The sequence below is a fragment of the Chenopodium quinoa genome, unplaced genomic scaffold (assembly GCF_001683475.1).
Source record: "Chenopodium quinoa cultivar QQ74 unplaced genomic scaffold, ASM168347v1, whole genome shotgun sequence".
Classification (NCBI taxonomy): domain Eukaryota; kingdom Viridiplantae; phylum Streptophyta; class Magnoliopsida; order Caryophyllales; family Amaranthaceae; genus Chenopodium; species Chenopodium quinoa.
In genome coordinates, this window is record NW_018744616.1 from 4,827,152 (window position 1) to 4,843,317 (window position 16,166).

Here is a 16,166-nt window from a genome sequence, read left to right on the forward strand (position 1 = left end):
TGGAGAAAAAACAGACCTTGACAATGTCAAGGAAAGTGCGCCTGTTCAAGAAACAGGCGACAGAAAAAGAAAGGCGTCCCAGACAGAGTCCGCAAGAAAGGCAAGAAAATAGCAATCATTGGCAGAGGACCGGCCGGATGAGTTCCGCCCTCAGCCGGCTGGTGAGCATGCGGACCTGATATTAGACGACTCCCATCCTGACCGAACAGTCAAAGTAGGGACGACTGCTCTGAGAAACCTTGGTGACGACTTTCACAACCTGTTGAAAGAATACAAGGACATCTTTGCATTTGAAGTCCATGAAATGCCAGGCATTAGTCCTGATCTGGCAGTACACAAACTCGCTGTGGATCCGAAAAAGAAGCCGGTACGACAAAAGAAGCGGAACCATGGTGAAGAAAGAGGTCAGGCGGCAGCCGCCGAAGTCAAAAAATTACTTGATGCAGGGTTCATTCGGCAATGTTACTTCCCAGATTGGGTTGCAAATGTGGTGCTTGTTAAAAAGCCGAATGGCACCTGGCGAATGTGTGTAGACTACACAGACTTGAACAAGGCGTGCCCCAAAGACAGTTACCCTCTGCCTAAAATTGATAACCTGGTCGACTCAACAGCCGGCCATGCCTTGATGAGTTTTATGGACGCCTATTCTGGTTTTCATCAAATTCCTTTATGGAAGAAAGATCAGGAGAAGACGGCCTTTGTCACTGATCAGGGATTATACTGTTACACGGTCATGCCGTTTGGTCTTAAGAATGCCCCGGCTACCTTCCAACGAATGATAAACACAGTGTTCTTTGATCAGATTGGGAGAAACGTCGAGGCATACATTGATGATATGATTGTCAAGACTAAACTTCAGGAAGATCATCTGACGGACCTCCGAGAAACTTTCGCCACACTCAGGCGGCACCATGTCATGCTCAATCCCAAGAAATGTGTATTTGGAGTTGAGTCTGGGAAATTTCTCGGATTCCTTATCAACCAGAGAGGAATAGAGGCGAACCCTGAGAAGGTACAGGCGGTCATTGACATGCAGTCGCCTCGTACCGTCCGAGAGGTTCAGAAGTTAACAGGTTGTCTGGCGGCCTTGGGAAGATTCCTAAGCCGATCAGGCGACAAATGCCTATACTTTTTCCAGGCAATTAAGAAAAAGGCAAGGTTTGAATGGGGGCCGGATGCTGAGGCCGCCTTCCAGAAATTAAAGGTTCACTTGCATTCCTTGCCGAGGCTGGTCAGCCCTTTGCCCAAAGAAAATCTCTACATGTACCTGGCCGTCTCTGATCATGCGTTAAGCGCGGTGCTCCTTGCTGAAAGGGACGGCTGTCAACTTCCGGTCTACTTTGTCAGTCACGTACTGAAAAATGCCGAGTTGAGGTATCCCCTAGTGGAGAAATTTGGTCTTGCACTCTTCATGGCTGTTAAAAAATTGAAGCCCTACTTTCTGGCACATGCAGTCGTCGTGTATACCGACCAACCGATCAAGCGGCCCCTTACCACCATGGAGTCCTCCGGACGAATGATCAAATGGGCCATAGAAATGCAGAGTCTCGAAGTTACTTTCGAGCCTAGAAAAGCAGTGAAGGGGCAAGCCTTTGCTGACTTTATTGTAGAGATGACTCGTCCTCCTGACTCTCAAGTTCCAGACCAAGTCTGGAAGGTATATGTGGACGGAAGCTCTACTTCAAACGGTTGTGGAGCAGGCGTCGTATGTCAATCTCCAGAGGGCGACAGGTTCGAGTATGCTCTACGCTTCAGTTTCCAGGCTTCAAACAATGAGGCAGAATATGAAGCTTTACTAGCCGGGATCCGCATGTGTAAGGCGGCAGGGGCAAGGAAAATAGACGCCTGTTCTGATTCACAACTGATAGTGAGTCAGTACAATGGCGAATACGAAGCAACACATCCGGCCATGATCAAGTATTTACAGGCGGTCCGACAAGCAGTCGGCTCCCTTGAGGATTTCCATCTGATCCAAGTGCCGAGATCAGAAAACAACCAGGCAGATGCACTTTCGAAATTAGCATCATCCGCCTCCTCCGATACTCCTCGAACTGTGTTTTGGGAAGTAATGGAGAAGAGAAGCATCGAGGAAAATCCTATTGGAATTCTAGACAGAAGCTCAACCTGGATGGATTCAATCAGGGCATATCTGACAAACGGTACACTGCCGGATGATCCTCAACAGGCGGCAGCACTGAAAAAACGAGCCTCCTGTTTTGAAATGATACAGGGAGAACTTCACAAGAGGGGGCACCTTCAACCCTTCTTAAAGTGTGTTACTCCTGAAAAGGGACGAGAGATACTAGATGATCTTCACTCTGGTTTCTGTGCTTCCCATATAGGTGGTAGGATGCTTGCTCAAAGGGCAAGGCGGCAGGGCTACTTTTGGCCTACTTTGGAAGCAGATGCAATGGAGATGGTGAAAAAATGTGACAAGTGCCAAAGGTTTGGCAAATTAATTCACCGTCCGGCTACTGACCTCACTACCATTCACAGCCCACTACCGTTTGCTAAGTGGGGCATGGACATTCTGGGTCCATATACGCCTGCTACAGGCGGCAGAAGGTATATACTTGTTGCCGTTGACTACTTCACTAAATGGGTAGAGGCGGAGGCTGTAAAGGGAATCAAGACGAAAGATGTAATTTCATTCATTTGGAAAAACGTCATCACTCGGTTCGGGGTTCCCATGTCTATGGTTTTTGATAATGGTCCCCAATTTGAGACGCCTGTTCTCAAAAGCTGGTTGGGAGACCAAGGAATTGCACATTACTTTGCATCTGTCGGCCGTCCACAAGCAAACGGCCAGGTAGAAGCCTTTAATAAAATCATCTCAGACGGTCTCAAGAAAAAGATTGAACGAGCAGGCGGCCTATGGGCAGATGAACTACCACATGTTCTTTGGGCCATTAGGACGACTGAAAAAGGGGCGACTGGAGAAACTCCCTTCCTCCTAACTTATGGTGCAGAAGCTGTTCTTCCAATAGAACACTACGAGCCGACTCTTCGAGTAATGCTATATGACGAAGAGGCAAACTGGGAAGCTATGCGCCTGGCATTAGACTCACTTCCTGAAAAGAGGGGCAATGCTGTTTTGCGCCATGAGATCTATCGCCTGAGAATGACTAGATCATACAACAAAAAAGTACACAGGCGTCCACTCAAAGTAGGGGACTTTGTACTTAGAAAAATGGAAGCAGTTGGTAGGGCTAATGAGTCTGGCAAACTAACTCCCAACTGGGAAGGACCCTACCGAATCTATGCGGAAGTCAGGGACGGTACCTACCGTCTGGAAACACCAGACGGACAACCGTTGCCTCGAACCTGGAATGTAGATAACCTTAAAAAATATTTTTTCTGAATGATGTAAAGTAAAGAGCTACTTAATAAAGTTTGCACTTACTATTCAATTTTGTATTACGAGGGGCATGCCGTCTGTACCTTTACAGTCGGCTACTCTCCATTGAGTTTTTTTACTCTATCTCCAGAGGGGCATGCCGTCTGTACCTTTACAGTCGGCTACTCTCCATTGAGTTTCACTCTTTATCTTTAGAGGGGCATGCCGTCTGTTCCTTTACAGTCGGCTACTCTCCATCGAGTATTTTACTCACAATACTTAGCTAAAAAGATTAGGGCCTGGCCGATCCTGTAACTAACAGGCGGCTACCCTTCTTTTACTTAGCACCTACGTTCACCAAGAACTTACCAAGGCCACCGGCCGAATGATCAGACCAGGCGCCAAGCCACCTGATCAAAACTACAAAACTAATTCGACCTGTCCCAACATCATAGCAGGCGTCCGACGGCATCCCTCCGGATGAAATTCGTCGCAGAGAGCAGCTCCCTTTTGGGTGGAACATTGTTCTATAAACTAATTACACGGCACCTATACGACTGTCCCCAAGGGCAACCACGTAGCCGTTTTTGAGACAAGGATAACTCTATCACTAACCAAACCAGTGGTAGCAGTTGACATCTGAGTCAGATGACCGCCTGCATTACTTGGGATAAATGCAGGGGGTACCTATTGAGTTAATAGCCAACAAACATTAGCGAATCAAGGGGTCTAGCCGGCCTACGCCGCCTGGTACCTCTACTTCTCAAACAAAAGTGATGACGACTGAGTAACTCCAAAGTTAACTCATAGTCACTCCTTCAAATTTGGTATGGAATCTAAAAAGTTTGAGTCGTCCGCCTGTTTTAAACAAACAAGGGCACTCGAACCCCTATTCCTACTGGATAACCTATTGAGTTAATAGCCAACAAACATTGGTGAATCAAGGGGTCTAGCCGGCCTACGCCGCCTGATACCTCTACTACTCAATCAAGATTGTGACAAAGACTAAGTAACTCCTATGTTAACTTAATAGTCACTCAAACTTAGTATGGAGCCTAAAAGGTATGAGTCGTCCACTTGTTTTTAATAAACAAAGGCTCTCAACCAATACTCTTGCTAGGTTAACAAATAACGAATTAAAAGCCAACATTGGCAATAAAGGGAAACAACCGGTACCCACCGCTTGTTTTCCTACTTAATTCCTTGGCTACTAGGTAATTCTATTTACTTGGTCAAATTGAATAAAGAGTTCGAATACCGATTGATTAAATGGCCGACTGATCATCTATCCTGGAAACAGACAACCAGTCGTCCAGGGGCATAGGCGGCATACTTACTATTTGTACCTGTCTTAACGTTCGGCCATACACAACAGTCGGTCTAGTGAGCAAATCTCAAATACTTAGACAAATTTGAACCAAAACAAAAAATTTGATTAAAAATGAGCCGGCCACAAAAGACCAGCAGAATATTCAAAACCCCGGCCCCCTGGCCGGGTAATTACAAAGCAAACGGCACGCAGGCCGTGAAAAGAAAAAATACTTAAAGTTTAAGAAGGGGGCAGTTCAGTATCAGCAGCAGCCGCCTGGTCAGCACTCTTCTTGCTGGACTCGGTCTTAGCTGCACCATCTTTTGATGCCTTACCCCCAAGTGGCACAAGCGCCACAACCGGCTCTTCCTCCTCCAACGCACCATCCAACGCCTCTTCTTCAGCAGCCGCCAGGATCTGTTGATTATATATTTCCGAACACTGGCGGTACGTTCTTTCCCACGAGGCAAAGTCGGCACTGGGGAACAGTCGTTCCCAGGTCATGCGTTGGATTTGAGCGGAGTCTTCCACCATCTCCCGGACGAGCTCTTGTTTCTCTTGCTCGGCCTTATCCGAGAGCTCTTGGGTAAGACTCTTCTCCTGGTTCACCAGGCGTTCTTTTACGTTAGCCAAAGATTTCTCCATGGCTTCGTAAGAGTGCATTTTTTGGCGAAGGGGTTTCAGCTCGGCTTTAAGGTTGGTGACGGTCCCCTCCAGCTCGTCAACCTTCTTTTGGGCCGCCTCTAGCTGAGCCCGAACAGCGGCGGTCGCCTGCGCCTGATAATAAAGAAGATCAATGGTCAGTACTTCATTTTGGGCAATTTGAAACATTGCCTTATCACAGCTGGAGGCGGCCATAGCCTTTGCGGCCTTTACCTCTTTGTTTTTCCGATCAATCGGCTTGCGTAGGCTGTTGACTCGGAGCAGGGCCTAAGTACAAAGAAAAACAGGCGTCAGTTTCCAGATAAAAAGTTAACAGGCGTCCTAGAACTCAAAAAGCTCAAAAATATACTAAGTATACCTCAGCAAGGACCCCTGAAATTCCATCAAGGTCAAGGGTGCCGGCACCCTTGACCGCCTCCCTGTCAGATGGAGGAACTACTTTAACCATTGACTTGGCTACCTCAACCAATTCAAGTCCCTGGGGGCCGGCTGCATTAAGCGAAAGGAAAAAACAAGTTAGACCTAATCAAGAAGGAAGCAAGGGTGAGTTTTTACAAGCAAGTGTCCATACATCTAGGCGGCCCCGCCTGGGTTTTTGAAGAAGTGGCCGGCTGCTTCTCAGCCGCCACTGTTTTCCTGGAAGACCCAGGAGAGCTTGCAACAGTCGTCCTCCGGGCCTTGGGGTCCGGCTGTTGCGAGGAAGAAGCCCTTGGAGTGCCAGACTGAAAACAAAAAGAGTTAGTATATGCATAAGACAACTAAAAGGAGAAGAGTTTTCAAAGCTTACCAAGGGTGCCTCCTTGTTGGGGGAGTCGGCATACGACTGCTTCATTAGCGAGACCCGCAGCATGGCCGCCGCAGTCTTAGATGCTGTTATTTTACTCATGGCGTCGGCTGAAAGAAATAAACAGCAAAGTTAGTAAAAATCCCAAGTAAACAAGGCGTGAAAAAACTGAGTATTCGTCAGGCCGACTACCTCTAGAGCACCGACTGCTGAGGCCACAGGCGGCCAAGAAGTACTCGTCATAGAGCCACTTGAAGCTCGGGACGCAGTTTAGGGGTACTTGCTCTCGTACCCCTGAAGTAGAGTTCACCCTAGTCTCTACTTTGAAGAGTCCTTTGTCTAGGATCTCTTTTTTAGCCTTTGGGGGAACAGGCGGCATGCTGCGGCCGCCTGCGAGAAGAGGCGGATCCCTATTCCACTTGTTAAAGCGTTTGTTCAGCTCCGTGTCTGAACTCTCGATAATAAGAAAGGTGTTCCGCCAATCCTTCCATTTGTTTGCCTTACCTCTCGTCATGAGGTAACCCCTATGGCTTGTTAATTGATACCAGCCGGTACCTCCCGACTTAGGGGTCCGGCTGAGATAGTTCATGTGGGCGAAAGCCTCAAAACTTGGCTCCACCCCGTTCAGTTCGCACCCGGCCACATAGCCGAGTACGTTTACCCAAGAGTTGGGGGCTAACTGCCATAACCCCAGATCATACCCATCTAAAATCCGCTGAACAGCCGGATGTAATGGGAAGCGCAGTCCAGCTTTGATGGCCGCCACATAGCAGCCAAAGCAGCCGTCACCATAGCTGGTACCAGCCGGCCAGACGACAGTATCTTCTGGATCCGGCACAAACAGTAAAAACTCCGGGCCCATTTTGTGGTTAGCAATAAAGCTCGCCACGTTGTCTCGCATGGTTGCAATCCGGCCCCGGGGTACCCTGCAGTAGTAGGGGGCGTTTTCCTCTCTGTAAGAGGCGGACGGCTCTGCCCAATTATCCCCCTTCTCAACTGCATGAGAACGTCTCGCCTCTTGTAGGCGGCTATGTTTTTCTTCTGAGCCAGAAGAACTGTGGCCAGAAGAGCTGGATTCGGACTCGTCCCCTGACGAGTCCGAAGAGGACGACTCCTCCCCTCTCCTAGAGGGGCCCGCCTCCTCTCCCTTAGAAGGAGCAGAAGGAAAATTAGACATGTCCACGGTAAGATGGGAAGGGAACACCTTGGTCCCTCTCTCAGAACTGTCAGCTTGACAGTCGCCTCGTTCTACATCTGGCGCCTGGTCAGATGTTTCACTAAGGAGCACCCTTTGGGAGGAGCCGTCTGAGTTTGATATCATAGCAGTCTTTTTTGTTCTGGCCATCACGTTCTGCATAGACACAGATACAGTCGGACTTTGTATAAAGGGCAAAGATGGGTCCAGAAAAGGGCAGGCGGCACTCCTAGTCCTAGATTCAGCCGTCCCCGGTGACCGGCTGATCACTAACTTAGGGCGTGTCGTGTGCTTCCATGGTGCCATTTCAAAAAATAAAAAGAAAATTAAGAGTAAGAGAACTGAGTTACCTGAACGAGTGACGGTTGATGAAGTCCTGAAAGTTCGGGTCAGTCGGCTTGTCAGAACAGGCGGTAGGCAGAAAAAGTCCGAAATGTCAGAGCAAGTTCAGGGGTCCGAATGTTCTCGCAAAAGTTCTCAAATGTGAAAATGACCGAAGTCAGCACTTCCTTTTATAGGCAAAGTGAGAAGGCGAAGGGTCGCTTCCAAATTCAAAATTTGGGCGGGAAAATCTCTCGGCCGTCTGCAAGGTGACACCTGTAACAGGCCGTCGCCTGTCACCGTGCGACACCTGTCACAGGCGACACGTGACCAGTCGCGTGCCACCTGTGAGGGGCAAATGATTAGGGGATTTTTATCCACCAATCACCGTCTGACAAGTGGACCAACCAGGTTCCGCCACGTGTTCTTTACGAAGGCCAACAGGAACCTGCCACGTGTCAATCACAGATACGTCCTCCACGGACCACTTAAGACACGCCACGTGTCCGCCCATGCCAAATGGGAAAACCGGCCATCAAGGCCCAGTCCAGTCTAGAGGCCCGGTCAGCCCTAGGTTTACCTTAAACCTAGAGAGTTGCACGCTTCCCAAGGCTATAAATACTCGATTAATCCTCATTAATCAGGGAATCGAATAATTAAGAGATCAAGCAGAGAAGAACAGAGTTATTAACAACCGGCTAATCTCGCTAAAAACGCAGATTACCAACACTAAGCACTCTCACCTAGAGAGATCTCATTACTTTAATTTCTGTATTGATTACTCCTTAATCGGGTACTAACTTGACCGTTGGAGGCGGAGCTCTCAGGAGTCTCCGTTATTTTGCAGGTACAGGCGTCCGGTTCCAGTCTCGGAATTGTAACTCTCCCGCAGGACATCAGAAAACCCCGAAACAATAAGGGTGTATTTCATGTATATTGTGGGGCTAGTGGTCCTCCTAATGGCTGTATTAATTTACTTGTTAATCCACAAGTAAAAACCCAAAAATTACTTCGGTGGAGCAGGGTAAAAATGCATGTGGTGTTAGCTGTACTTCAATATTTTGTAATTTAGTAATTTAGAAGTAAAAATTGTAACATGTATTTTGGAAATTATGAATAAAAATCATTATTATTACTCGTTTCCTTCGTTTTAAATAATAAAACAAGCGTCATTAAGTTTATAAAAATAATTAGCAAAATAATAATAATTATTTGCAAAAAAAAAAAAGTAATTATAGTAATAAAAGATAATTAATAGTGATAATTAAAAAGGTAGGATTAAAATTTGGTGTCTACACCTACTAGCTCAATTAATAGAGCATTGTGCAATTGCACAAAATATGTGAGTTCGAGTCTCATGTAGGTTATTTATTAAATAAATTTTTTATTATTTACTCTACCTTTGAGCTTTTTTTTATTTACTTTTAGAATATCTTGATTTACTTTTTTTTTTTTTATCTACTTTTGACATATGATACATAGTGCTCTACCCTTGTGCAAAAATGATACTGAAGGAGTTAATCAGTCAAGTGAGGATAGTTGATTCTTATCCAACTACAAAGTAGTCAGAGCAGTACAGCTGCTCATCTCCCAAGGAATAGAACCTGTGACTGAATTTTTAGACAATTGAAGCTGATGTAACAACACTAGCTTCCCCAGTTCACCATTATTAGCTGATAAATCAAGCACAACAAACGTCGAACACTAATATTTGGTAATATTATTTATTTTCTTCAATAATATTTTGATCACGTTTTAGCATTATTTATTTACCTTAGAGTAATTATGAAATACTTTTTCTTATAAAAAAAAACAAAAAAAAAAATTATGAAATACTTTTGACATATTTTGTTTTACTTTTGATTTCTTTTTAGAGTTATTTTGATTTGCTTAAGAGATATATTAATTTACATTTTTTGTTTTTCTAATTACTTTTGAGATATTTTGATTTACTTTTGAGGTAATTTGAATAACTTTATAGTGTTTTATATTTACTTTTTAAGATAACCTATCTAGGATTCGAACCTACACCTCTATGCATTCGCATAATGCTCTTTCACTTGAGCTAATAGGTTTTAAGTCAATTTGTATTCACTTCAAACTCTTTTTTACTTAATTTTTTCACACTAAAAACTCACTTTCTTCCTTACAGACTCTCCATATTGAGGAGGTTGTGGAGCTCACTCATGTACCTCAAGAGTTGGTTAATTGATAACTCCACAACACACAAAGCATTGAGAATTGATGTATACTAGAATACAACATTAAAGGATTCAAATTAGCTACAATAGGATACATGATACAACTGTAACTTCCTCACAGCAACAAGCAAACCAATATAGCTATGCCCATTGCAATTAAGCAAACCCACATCACCAGGACTATAAAGTTGCAAAGAAAATGAAAGCATCAAGTGCCTGCATAGCAAAGAGTTTTTGTTTTATGATAAATGACAATAATTATATTTTGTAAGACCATGTGATTGGTCATACTGTAAGCAGGGTAGGGAATATGGAGGCACCAAACTTTGAAAAAAGGTGATCAGAGTTATACTGATTATACTAGGTGAAGGAAGCGTGATAATGAAGTAAATGATGATCAGAGAAGGAACAAGAATATAACACCTTTTAATGATGAAGTTCTTAAGCAAATTAAGCAATATGGTGATGTGATATTGTGCTCTGAAGGAAGAAGTAAGTCGGGTGCGCTGTGTAACAGTAGTAGCAGGACACAAAATTTAGGTGATTCTTCGAAGGGCTCGAAGAAGAGAGGCAATAACAAGTTACATCGTACATGCTGTTAATTTGAGGGGGCTTTTAGCACGGTGTGCTCAATGTGTCATGCAGAAGAACTTATCTGGTGCTTATGACATGCGTAAGTAGATCACGGGAAAGTAATAAATGATTTCAAATGTACAAATGCTCAGCATACTAATATTACTTATCTAACTTCATTTCATTTACTTTACGTATAATTACATTTACTTTTATAGACAACTAGTTTACTTTAAAAGAAATTTAGTATACTTTTCAAAGCCAATTTAAATTTACACACTACTGTATTCAAACAGATGTGTAATGAAAAAACCGGGAAAGTACAGTATCAAGCATCATAAATTCATAATAAGCATCACTATTGATTTTATAGAAGTCAAGGAGGTACCAAGTCTTGTAAGAACTAGTCTGCAGCTTAGCTTGACTTAGGTGCAACAACTTAGCCCTATTGATCACATCCTCAACTTTCACACCAAAATCCTTTAGCCCCAATTAACACAAACTCAGAGATTTTATATTTAGCATTTGATTGATATTTTACTTTTAAATTCAATTAGTTTACTTTTATAAAGTTTGTATCTACTTTAAGAGGATAAGATTATCAAATAATAGAATGCAACTAGAGTATAAAGTATATTATACACGAGGTAGTAAAATCACCCCATATCAACTTTCTAATCTAATAAGAGCAAACACAAGCTACATTTTCTTATTGCTCGTATTATAAATCATAAATTCAGTTTTTTTTTTTTTTTAAATTTTTTTGGTTTACATTAGAATGTAATTAGTTTACTTATATTTGGTTTCCATCTAATTTTGAAATTAAAAAAATAATACTCATAGGATACATTATTAGTTCAATAATAGCACAATGTGTAAACAGCAAGTAATATAAGCTTAGGTTTAATTAGCTTTAGTACAAAATAATTAGCTTGTGTTTAGAGTAGCAGCTAATTATAAAACTCAATCGTCATGAAAATACCATGAGAATTCACTCAATTCACATAGATTTGTTCACAAACTCACCAACATTCACATAAATTTCAATGTCGGTGTTTTTAGATCTAGGTATTTTAGGAATCCTAGCAACAAAATCAATCACTAATCACTATAATCATTCATAATTTTAACCTAAGAACAGCTGATTTTCGACAAAAACTTATAGTATAATAGGACTCATTGAGGAAATTTGTTAAACCGTTAGTGTGCATTAACAAATTTATTTTACTTTGTTCACAAACCAAAACTCACATAAATTTTGAGATGAACTCTAGTTAACACCTGATTTTGAGCTTGAATTTACAGATTGAGTGGGAACCAAGCATCGCGGAAAAAAAATTCAACAAATCTCCAAATATAAAAAAAAAATAGCCTTCGAATCTCCAAAATAATCGCCCAAAACGAAAATTGATGCAAAAAACACTGTAAAATGTTACGAATTTCAATTTTTCCAAGAATGTTAGCATACATATATTGAAAATTATACTACCTCCTTTACATATTAGTTGCAATGGTTAGACATTTTTCCTCTCTACTTTCTGTTAATCGTTGCAAATAATATGTAACGAAGGTAGTATATAATTTAAGGAAAAATTTGCTGGAATTCGAAGAAAATTGAACAATTAAATTAATCTTCGTTTTTTTTTTTTTTTTTTTTTTTTTTGCTGAGAAATAGATAGAGAAATTGCCAATTACTTTTGGAATGTAGAGAGAGAAAGATGCTAGTACATGAGATTAATCTAGGCCGTTAGATCGCGCGCCTTTTGTTTTAGATCTGATAGTCCAGATTAGTTCCTAGTTTCTATTATAGGGTTGGTTCACATTATAACGTGGTGTATATACTACCTCCGTTTATTTTTATGTGCAACTTTTTCCATTTTAGTCCGTTCACTATTATGTGCAACTTTCCTTTTTCATTCTGTTTTTGGTAAATAAAAACCCTTGAATTTACTATATTACCCCCACTTAAAAAATTTAATCATCTTACTTTTACCCCTCATTATCCAAAACCCTAACTTAATTTAACACACCTAAATTAACCTAACCTAATTACTCCCTCCAATTTACCCCCCAACCGACACAACTCTACATCTTCCCAACCACCTTTTCTAAACTGATCTAGAGAATTCTATAGAACCCTAGATCAGTTTCTTTGTTTTCCTGTTCTTCGTGTTCTAGGGTTCCTGTTCTTCGTCTTCTTCGTTTCGTTCGCCCTTTTCCTGAAGAATTCAGAGTCCCACAATTATGTCTTCCCCCTTTCCCTCCCCTTTCGAGAGGCATCCAGACTTCACAATTCCGTTACATGACCTAGATCCACTTGTTGACGCCTATATTGGCACAGATTCACAGAGTGAGGCTCGGTTCATCAAGTCCCTCATTAACGACATCAACAGGGGCAATGATTTTCCTCGCCGCCTTTACAACTCTGAGGAAGGCCCTAGTTGCTGTTCTTCGACGACTTTCAAAGCTTTGGGGGAAGTCCTGAAAAATATCGACGAGGGGGAGAAGACGAACAAAGAGGAGGGTGAAGGCGAGTCCCATGCCAAAAAAAAAATTGATTTTCAGGTTAAAGATGTAGATCTGGAGTCCGATTTTGAGGTCAGTGTTGCGCCCTCCCCCACCCCCAAGCGCGGATCTAAGGTTTCCAGGCCTCCTCCGAAGCTTTGGCGAAAGAGGAAGGCTGCGGTGGTGGCGATGAGGCGTTTGCGCGGGTTGCCTGATTTGCCGGAGTCCGACCTCGTGGTGCTGTCCTCTGATGAGGAGGCTGAGCACTGACCTTTGCGTAACGATTCCTATTCCTAATTTTTTTAAATTTTTTAAAATTTAAAAGAGTCCTAATTTTTGTGCCGGTGGATCTATGGCTGAAACTAGGGTTTCACTGTTTATTGCGGGATTGTTTGACTGGTTGTGGTTTCATGATGGGGTGTTGGTTGTGTTGATCTACTCTGGCTGCTAAGGGTTTGCTGTTATGGGTAACTTTGACTCGTTGTTGTTTATTGTTGGGTTGTTGATTATGTTAAATGTTAGGGTTTATTTGTATGTTTGTGTTGATGTAGGCTGGATACTAGGGTTTGCTGTGTAATGTTGGGTTGTTGGTTATGTTACATCTGGGAGATTTATTGCTGGTTGCATGTGTGTGTTGATACATCTGGTTGCATGTTGTCTTTATTGCTGGCTGTGTGGACTTGATTGATGAATGATGAGGCTGGTGTCTTGTGCATGTTCATTGTTGCCTAGTCAGTCCCTTAAAAGGAGTCCCATGATGTTGCCTTCTGTTTCTTGTTTATTAAAGAGTCCCCTACTTTGATATGCTATTTAGCTTACCCATATCCACATGATGAAGGGACTCCAATGAATTTCAATATGCACAGGTGATTTGCTCCATCAACATGAAAGTTGTTGTTGTTGTTGAGGTACCCTTGTGCATATGTGTAGTATTCAACATTATAACCCTCTGATGGATTTAGTGCCCACATAAATTGTTTATCTTTGTCATTCATAATCAACTAAAAATGTGGGTACAAAATACTAGTACATAAAACTTTACAAAAGACCATATGTATGATAATCTAATGACTATACTTCAGACTGCCTGACTTGTTTGGGTAATTGTAATCAACAAAATACACCTAACCACTGGATTGCTCAAAATGTTTTTGGGAAAAAAAAAAACCAATAAAACTTACTATGATAAGTGGTTATGTGTGGCAGTCCATGTGTTGTCTGGTTGTTGTAAAGACTCCCCTAATCTGCATCCACCTCCAAATCTTCTGTGTCTTCTTGAGTGCCTTGATTTGCTGGCCTAAACATGGTGTTTAGGTACTCCACAGCCTCCAATACATCCTCTTTCTAAACCTCTACCAAATCTGGAAGACTACCTAGGTTTTCCAGCTTTTTTTTGTTCATATGTGGTATTTTGTACTTGTTACCACCTTCTGCCTTGAGTATCTTAATCATACACTTTTGCAATGTAACCCAGATGTACTTGTTTACATGAGGGTTGAAAGTGTCATAAGACTGTTTGACCTTTTGAATTAGCTCCTCTAAGTCCCTAGGAAAAGACTGATATTGCAATGATTGTATAGACCTAAATAGCCCTAAGTCAAGGACATTCAAATCAGGAGACTGTGCTGGCTGGAAAACAAATTGAATGTTAAAGCCATTAGCTGTTGTTGCTGCCACAAACTCATCATCTGTAGGAACTTGGTGTGGCCTTGCATTGTCCCATTGGATGACCACATCCTTGGGCAGACCTTCAGGCCACTTTGATATGATTGCTGGAATAACCTTTGTTAGCAGCATCTCTCTGATTACTTCTCTGTTTATGTTCTGGAGTGCCTTGGTTTCCATGGTCCCTCTTGGTCTTTTCTTGCTTGCTTTCTGTGCTACTTGCTGGACAGTGAATGGAAAGATGCCATACTTTCCATCATGTAAAAGTTCCCCATTTATGCCATATAATGGCTTCCCTATGATTGCCATGAACATTGCCTTTAGTTTGAATCTTCTTGACTGAACTGCCATATAGGGATCCTCCTCACATGGCAGTAGGTAGAACCTCCTTTTGTCAGGGTTCAAGTAGAACCACTTTTCATCACAGTGTATGACATTCCTCATGTCAACAAATGTGGGGTCCTCATTCCCTGTAATTGGATTTATATGTGACAAAATCCATCTTAGTCTGGCAACCTTGTGGTCTGATGTGAGCAATGGTTTGTTGCAGCATGTGTGTGTTCTTAGCCTGCCTCTTTTCTTCAAATTGTGAACTGTAGTTAGACTGATCTTCAATGCTCCTACATAGCTTCTTTCTGTCTGCCTTAAATGTAATGGGACTGACTGGAGAGTTTCATCAGAAATCTCCATTGGCTTTCTCCCTGTTTTGCCAAATTTTTTGGTCCTGACATCAATCAAGTCCCCTGTTGCCAGCTGTTTTTTTATGTCTGAAAAGATTCTTGTGATTGTTGATTTGTGGACATTAAATTCAGATGCTAATTGCTTCATGTGACCCCTTGGTAAAGTCCCATTGCTCATTTTCAGCAAAATTGCATCAACAATCTTTCTTCTTTGCTGCAAAGTTAATTGTTTTCTGCATACAAGACCAGTCCCTTCATGACCTTGCTGTTGCATTTGTGTGTTGAGAACATTAGTTTCTGTCTGTGGCTGCTGTTGCTGTTCTTCTTGGTTGCCATCCTGCATTTCATCTTCTGAGTTGTACTCCCATATTCCTGCATCCTGCATTTCTTCTTCTTCCTCGAACCACAGCTCTGCTAGCTCTTCTTCATTGAGAATGTGTTCAATATCAAAAAAAACAGAGTCATCAATTTCTGCCATTCCTCTTTTCCAGCACAGGGAGGATGAAGTCAGGGCCCTGCTGAGTTGTGTGGGTTGAAGATGAAGACTACACCCACCTGTGCATGAAGGACAACAGAGCACCCCTGTTTTTTGTAAAGTTTTAAGGAGTAGTTAGTGTGTAATTATTCTAACCTAGGATTTGATAAGCTTTTGTGGATGAAACTGTGTTTTTGGTGGAATGTTTCACCCACCTTTAAACAATGTTGATTGTAATTAATGCCTGACAATGGAGGATGATTTATTCCCTCCTTAAATGCTTGAATGAATGGTGACATTAAATGGGGGCATGGCTGTATTTATAGCCTCCTAAACTTTTTGGGAAAATTTGACTTTGGTATGAAATTTTTAAAAAAGGAGGGGGAAAGTAAAATTTCACCCCAAATTTTCGGTGGGTTTTGGGTGGGAAATTATGCTTTGGTTTTTTCTGCCAAACT

At 42.3% G+C, this 16,166-nt stretch overlaps 1 protein-coding gene and 1 pseudogene across 1 annotated transcript; both read right to left on the minus strand.

Annotated features, from left to right (window-relative positions):
* Positions 1 to 12,260, minus strand: part of LOC110700085 — a 66,779-nt pseudogene extending 54,519 nt beyond the window's left edge.
* Positions 12,261 to 14,232: 1,972 nt separating this feature from the next.
* Positions 14,233 to 15,711, minus strand: LOC110700086. The gene has a single exon (XM_021877585.1). The coding sequence runs from the start codon at positions 15,709 to 15,711 to the stop codon at positions 14,233 to 14,235; it is 1,479 nt and encodes a 492-aa protein (XP_021733277.1).
* Between the last annotated feature and the right edge of the window lie 455 nt (positions 15,712 to 16,166).